The 7,606-nt window shown below is 39.8% G+C and overlaps 1 protein-coding gene across 1 annotated transcript in view; it reads left to right on the plus strand.

The window, feature by feature from the left end:
• Positions 1-7,059, plus strand: part of LOC103600122 (chromosome unknown open reading frame, human C18orf63) — a 33,092-nt gene extending 26,033 nt beyond the window's left edge. Inside the window, exons 11-12 of the mRNA XM_008584353.1 lie at positions 5,820-6,827; positions 7,009-7,059. Coding sequence (XP_008582575.1) covers positions 5,820-6,827; positions 7,009-7,059 — 1,059 coding nt within the window. The remainder of the gene's footprint in view (positions 1-5,819; positions 6,828-7,008) is intronic.
• Positions 7,060-7,606: the final 547 nt, after the last annotated feature.

Genomic DNA, 7,606 nt, shown 5'->3' on the forward strand with positions numbered 1-7,606 from the left:
GAGCTTGAGATTTATTATCTTTGGGTGGTGTACTTTCGTGATTTTTCATGTTTATGGTGTCTTTTCTTTGATGTTTATTCATTGCGGCAGGGGGTTTCACAGTCCATAGGTTTGACACTATTGCCTGACTAAGATTTTGTTGGGGTTGCCAATTTGGTATGGCTACCTCAGTGATTACTCAGTTGGACAATAGTGTCAGGCACGTCCAAAATTGACTACCGGGAAGATGGCGGGGCATTTGCGCCACTCCCTCCGGTGAGTCTCAGCTCCCGCGTTGCTCTCCTGCTTAGAGCTCCCGCGGCAGCCTCCGCAGCCAGAGCTGCCCCGGCCGCCTCTCACCACCCCTGGCGCTTCTGGCTCCTGTTCGTGCCGCAGCCTGCTCAGTCTCTCTTTGGCTCATGGTTCCACCGGCGCCCGGGGCCGGGGAGGCGACAGCCCCCTCCCCGGCAGATACCACAGTTGCCGGACCCAAGTCCCGGTGGCGGGGCTGCGCAGCCTGGCACGGTGCTGAGGGCAGCAACTGCGGGGCCGGGCGCTGAGTGGCGGCTGCTCCAGGCGGCTTCTTCTCGTGGAGGATTTTGTAAATTTCACAAAATTGCACGCACTCCAAACCTCAGTGCACGTATTATGAGAGTCCCCTTCAAGGTCTCAGCAATCCTTCAGAGCAATCCACCTGGGTAGTAACAGCTACCCCCGGCGCAAGGGGCAGCAACGGCGGGGCCGGGCGCCGAGTGGCGGCTGCTCCAGGCGGCTTCTTCCCGTGGAGGATTTTGTAAATTTCACAAAATTGCACGCACTCCAAACCTCCGTGCACGTATTATGAGAGTCCCCTTCAAGGTCTCAGCAATCCTTCAGAGCAATCCACCTGGGTAGTAACAGCTACTCCCGGCGCAAGCAAGGACACCAGAGATTCTGACTCACCATCAGGCTTTCTGAGTTCCTCTTCTTGCTGGTGGCCTCTGGGATCCTGCCGGCGCAGGGTGCGGGCAGTTCACTCCCTTCCCGCCGCTATGTTGCCAATTTTCTTTGTGGTGAATGCTTGAATTTCTCAAAACGCCTTGGAGACTCCTTCATTTGGGTGTTCCACAAACATTTCTTTCTTCTTTTTTTTTTTTTTAAAGACGACCGGTAAGGGGTTCTTAACCCTTGACTTGGTGTTGTCAGCACCACGCTCCGAAGACAGGTCTTTATATCATGCATTTTTTAGTGAATGTATGTATTGAGTATGTAATATTTCCAGACCATGTCTGTTTTAGAAATAGTGAATCAGGACAAGGTACTTGTGAAAATTTCCTTCAGAAATGTAAAATAACAATTAGAAATTCTGGTTTTTATATTGCTCCTGACAATTGGAACCCTGACAATGAGAATTTATCCTAGTTAATTCTACTGAGTGCCTTCTGTATACCAGCTGATTTTATGTGTATTACCTCATTTAATCATCAAAATTGACCTTTGGGATAAAGAATTGTTTTCTCAATTTTGCAGAAGAGGAAATTGAAACTGAGAACATACAAGTAATTTAACCAAAGCCAAACAGTTAGATTCATTGCAGAATTAGAATTGAAACCCAGGGGGCCGGCCCGTGGCTCACTCGGTAGAGTGCGGTGCTGATAACACCAAGGCCGTGGGTTCGGATCCCATATAGGGATGGCCGGTTTGCTCACTGGCTGAACGTGGTGCTGACAACACCAAGCCAAGGGTTGAGATCCCCTTACCAGTCATCTTTAAAAAAAAAAAAAAAAAGAATTGAAACCCAGGTAGTCAGATTCTTAGTCCCATAATTGGAAAAAGTTTAGATTTGTAAAGCTCAGGCTCTAGACATAGGCTTCCTATATTTGAAACCCTTACTGCTTGTATAATTTGGGGTTGAGTTATCTGATCTCCCTGTGCCTCATTTCCTCAGTTGTAAAATATGGTGAGAGGTAGTGGTGGTGATGATGGCACTTGTCACAGATTGGGTTCTCTAGGAGCCAACTCTGAGGTGGAGTAGTGCACGTGATGTTTGTGAGGGACTGCCCTTGGAAGCAGTACCTGTAGAAGGCAGGAAGGAAGCAAGTGTGGGTAAAGTGAGAAGTCAAAAAGCAAAGCCGGCACCAGACAGCCTTGGCCAACCTTCTGAGAAGCTCAGAGCCTAAAATAGCCCATCAGAGTTGTTCTCCAGCGGCCACAATAGCCAGGCCTTTATAAGCCTTCCTGCCTGTCATTTTATTTGGGCCATCCTGAGACAAGCATATCCTTGGGTGGTGTCTCTGTAATTGAGGCAGTCCCCGAAGGTGTATCTGCTGATCATGCTCCTGGTAGTGGGGGTGGCAAGTCCTTCCTTGAAGGGGGTCATGTCCTTTGCAGTACTTACTTCGTAGGAGCTGTTGGCATTAAATGAGATAATACTTAGAATAGTTTCTTGTACTTAGTGAGTTCTCAGTAGACGTTAGTTGTTATTGCTAGGCCACATACACGTTAGCTCTGAGATTCAAGTAATGATAAAAAGCAAAAGTTTAAAAAATGAAAAATAAATTGATCACATTACTTGCTAAAACTCAACTGACTTTAGAAAAACTAAATTATCCAGAGTGCTTAGCCAAACTGTTTTTTTTTTTTTAATCTTATGGAAATTTTCAAAGATTCATAATAGAAGTTAGTATAATGACCTCTCATTTGCCCATCATCTCGTTCCTCCTTGACATATTTTTGGGTGAGGGTAAACTGGAATATTTTAAAACAAATCCCAGATATTATTTCACCTGTAAAGATTGTAGTATGCATTTCTATCTCATAAGAGCTTTTAAAATAATATTTTTACATGACCCTCACGTCATTATTACACCTAACAGAATTAACAAGAGTTCCTTAATATCATCAAATACAAGTTCACACTGCAATTCCCCGTTTATGTCAAAGATTCATTTTAAGGGATTTTGTTTAAATCAGAATCCAAACAATGTCCACATAATTTTATTTGTTATGTTTCTTAAATCTCTTTATTGTATAATATTTCAAAACTTCTCCCCTTTTATTTTTGCCAGTTATTTGTTAGAAAAACTAGATCATTTGCCCTGGAGAATATACCATATTCTGGATTTTACTGGTTGCTTCTTTGTGTCATGTTATTTAAAGTTAACATGTTCTTCTAAGCCCCATATTGCCTATAAACCTGTGATTAGATTTAAGCTTAACTGAATTCTGGTTCAGCTTTAAGCAAGAAACATATTGAGGTCGTGCAGTGCACAGAACCAGATTTTAATAGATGAAACACATTCAATCGTTTTTATCATTCCTCAGGTTTTAGTTTCTTAAAACCTTAATACTAGTCCTCTATGAGATATTCATTCATAACTAAGTATAGGTTAAAGCTTTTGGTTTTCCTCTGTAATTGTATGTTAATGTATAAAGTTACATAAATTGTATAAATTCTAGAAATTAAAAGTCAACCAAGTTACATTTGCCAATGGTACCTAGAAGAATAATGATAATGATATAGTAAAGCCTATGGGGTTTTTTATTGGCTTATGATTTCACAAAGCTTAGGTTTGTTGACCATTTAAGTTCTGTGAATTATTTATGATCTCATTTGCTGTTTACATAGGCCTTATTTGTAGGCTTTTTATAAATTTTCAATATAAATCTCTAGATTCAATATAAACCTCTAGGGTAAAACCTTTGGGCTATTTATTGTATTTTAAAAATTGAAAGAGTGAGTAAATAATATATTGACAGAGTAAGAGGCAAAACAAGCTCCTGAAAATTATTTTCACCAGATGTATATTTCTGAGAGAGGCGAAGACGACACAGGGTATGACTGTAAGCATATTTCAGACACAAGACACATATTCTAGAAAAGTAATTTATTCTTACATGACAATCCCCATGGGTTTTTATTCTGGTATCTCAAGTAGTAGGTATGTTGTTTAAAGGTAACCTCAGTTTATAGAACCAAGGGGCCAAAAATTGGGTGTTTTTTGTGTTTCTATAAATGAGTTCAACTTAGTTCTCAAAATCTTTTTTCATCAAGTGGAAAAAATTCAGTCTGGATACTTCAAGGTGACTCAGTTACCTCTGACAAAACATCTCTTTGAGGTAGAATTTCAAAAGTTTAGAAGTTTGAGAATCCTTTTCTCACTATAGCATCTATGGATGGGGAGAATTTATTTAGGGTGAGGACACTGGTGTGTGGCAAAGTGCATTGGTACTTTTGCCTGACATGGTCTGCAGCAGGAGAATAGATGCCCTGAGCTCTGCTCTGGACATCTGCAAAGCTGGTGAGTGGACGCTTGAGCTTCTGCACACTCTGCAACTGAAAGTCTAAGGCATTCATAAGAAGTAAGCTTTTCAACAAAAACAGCAGAAGTGTGACTTGACTTTACTTCGCCTTCCAGATATTGTATGAGTGCATCTGACTGGCAGTTTCCAAATTACATCCGAACTGTAGCTGCAGAGGAGAAAATGTCAATTTTAGATTTCCAGGCTCTAGTGCTGGAAGGAACACTAGGAGGAGGGTGGAATGGAAATTAAATACCAGTCTTCTATATCCATTACACAATCACAGCTGGGGGATGCGGGGGGGGGGGGGGCCTTCCCTTCTTGACTTGGATTGGTTTGATGGTGATGGTCTCTGCTCATATGGTATTTGACAAAGATGGTGGATAAGATTTTATCAGACACTTTTTAGCTTTACCCTAGCTCTCTTGTACAGGTGGTCTTCAGAAAAACACCTGTATCCCCCCCACTCTCTCCAGAGGTATATGTTTGGAGACATAAGGGTTGAATTGTATCACCCCAAATTCATATGTTGATGTACTAACCCCCAGTACCTCAGGCTATGACCTTGGTATATAAACACAGTGGAATATTCAGGTGTAAAAAGGAATGAAATTCTGATAGATGCTACAACATTGATGAACCTTGAAAATATTATGCTAAGTGAAATAGGACAACTATTGTATGATTCCACTTATATAAGGTACCTAGAATGGGCAAATTCATAGAGGTAGAAAGTAGAATAGAGGTTAGCAGGGACTGGGTGGAAGGGGAAACAGGGAATTCCTGTTTATGGAATATAGTTTCTGTTTAGAACGAAGAAAAAATTTTGGAAGTAGATAGTAGGGAGGTTACATAACACAAGTACAGTGTTGAATGAACTGAAAGCTACTGAATTGTTCACTTAAAAATGGTTAAAATGGTTCTGATGTACCAGCCAGCTGCCAAACAAAACAAAACAAAACAAAAATGGTTAAAATGGTAAATTTTATGATACATATCCACAATTAAAGAAAATAACCACTTGGCTCTCTTTGATTTATCTAACAAGTTCATGTGACAGAAATTTGCTGAGTTGCCCCCAGGAACCAAGCACTGTGGTGGGCAACAAAAAACCAAAAATGATGAAGACACAAACAGCCCCTACCCTGTAGTCAAAATCCTACTTATTCTTGAAGGGTGCGCATAGATTCCACCATTAATTACATTTCTTTCAACAAGTATTTCTGAGTAACTGTGAAGGACATAAGAGTAAGTAAGTCATAGAGCAGCATGAGCACCTTTGGAAGACAATGGGTAGCTGTGTGTATAGTCTTTATGGTTGATTTATATAGAATTTGGAATATATCTTAAAGTATTATCTTGAAAGGATGGTATCAAAAGAAGGATACAAACCATAAGAAATGTACACATTTCCACCAGAAGGCTCATTTATATTTTGTTTTCCTTTACCTATTCCATATGTCATAGTGTTACCTTATATTCTTATTTTGATGATATTTTTTATTTTTTCATTAAGGATATTATTACATTTTTAATTTTCCTAATCTTTATCTTTTCAGGAAAACAAAATCAAGCCACCCAATTTGACCACTAAAAAAATGTTCAGGGCTTCTTTGACTCAAGCCACTTCCACAAAACCTGCCTTGGCTGAAAGTCTTCTACCATGTTTAGTAGCAGGAGGCCACAAGGTGGAGCTTTCGGCCAGCCAGCCAAAGTCAGGAGTTTTCTCAGCTCTGCATCTCCAGCCAGAGTCTGTCCAGAGTAGAAAGAAATCCCTGTCTAATAAGGTACCACAGGTACATTTGGAAGTATTAAAACCCAACAAAGGAAATACTCAAGTTCAACATACAAATCTTAGCTCTCAGAGTAACATCACCCCTAAATTCATACCAATTTTCAAAAATAGATTGTTACAGACGAACAAAAATATCTCAGCACTTGGCAACCTCAAAGGAAAACAGCATGTTGTTACAGAATCTGAATCGTTTTCACTTAAAACTAGTATGATACGGGATGACAAACTTAATGTAGATCCAGCCATTAAAAAAAGATCTAATAGTAACATTCAGATGCATGCTAGAAATTTAAATCAGAAGAGTTCCAGACCTCTACAAGAAAAAAATACTGAGTTCTATGAAAATATGACAAAGTATCTGTCTTCAACTGTGAGTTTAAATGAAAGCAAACTGTCTAATAGTGCAGTAGTTCAGATGTCAAATAACAATTTAGGTGTGATAAAAAGTGCTGCCGACTTCCCAGGGAATGGAAAAGAAAACTTGACAAGCAAATTTATAAAACAAGTTTTAGGGAAAGGCTACGAGTCATTAAAACTGAAAAGACAACCACACATTTTTGAATCAGATACAGAAACAGAAACAGAAGAACCCCAACTACTGCAGCAACGATCAGCAGATCAAACTAAAGTTGATGTAAGTGACCACAGGTTGATAGTAAACAGAACAGCCCACAGGTCTAAAGGAAAACTATGCCCACAGTCTTCGAGAACTTCAAAGAAGCATCATTTCAATACTGCCCATTATGGGCAATCCAGTTCATCTAAGGACCAGGTAAAAAAAAAAAATCTGGGGATATTCATCATATGCTAGACCTTTAAAACAGGTAAATAAGGATCTAACTGATGTGAGCAAGATCATCTAGAAAGACAGTAGTTAAGAAACAGAATACCCTAGCACAACTATAAGTATACATAATTAATGTAACAACATTCTATTCTTCAGTCTGAAACAGATACATGATTTAGATAAATCAAAACTTAAGAAATCTCTCATTATGCGTTAAGCTTAGAACATGGACATAAAAGAAGAAAATGTCCACCAGGTAAGTGAGGTGATAGCTTTTGATTTGTTTTTCTTTACATGATCTGAATTAGGATTCCCAAGCTTAGGGATCCCCAACCTCCTGGTAAAAAGGAGCTACTTTTAAATCCCCTGAAACCTTAAAATCAGCAAGGAAATAGGAACTGGTGGGAACATAACAGCCCTTGAATAAGGACTGCATACAGCAACTGTGTTGAGTAGTAAAGCCCCTAAAAGGGATGGGGCAGACAGAGGTCCCACTGCGTGCTCCCTCCCACTCTGCTCTAGGGATCTTTGCAGACTAGGAAAGGGGCACAGCGGCAGCAGACTGCCTAATGATGTAAGATTCTGACAGCTACTAGAATAACTATTTTTGGGGACTCTTACCCAAGAAAATAAACCTTAAGTGATGTTTTAAAGTCTAATCATTAGGTTAAAATTGACTCCAAAATTGCTGCATTGCTGGCTAAATTGAAGTTTAGTTGGTAATGCTGAGTCCATGGCACTAAATTTACAAAATCATGCATCTA

Source organism: Galeopterus variegatus, unplaced genomic scaffold, assembly GCF_000696425.1.
Source record: "Galeopterus variegatus unplaced genomic scaffold, G_variegatus-3.0.2 Scaffold3233, whole genome shotgun sequence".
Taxonomy (NCBI): domain Eukaryota; kingdom Metazoa; phylum Chordata; class Mammalia; order Dermoptera; family Cynocephalidae; genus Galeopterus; species Galeopterus variegatus.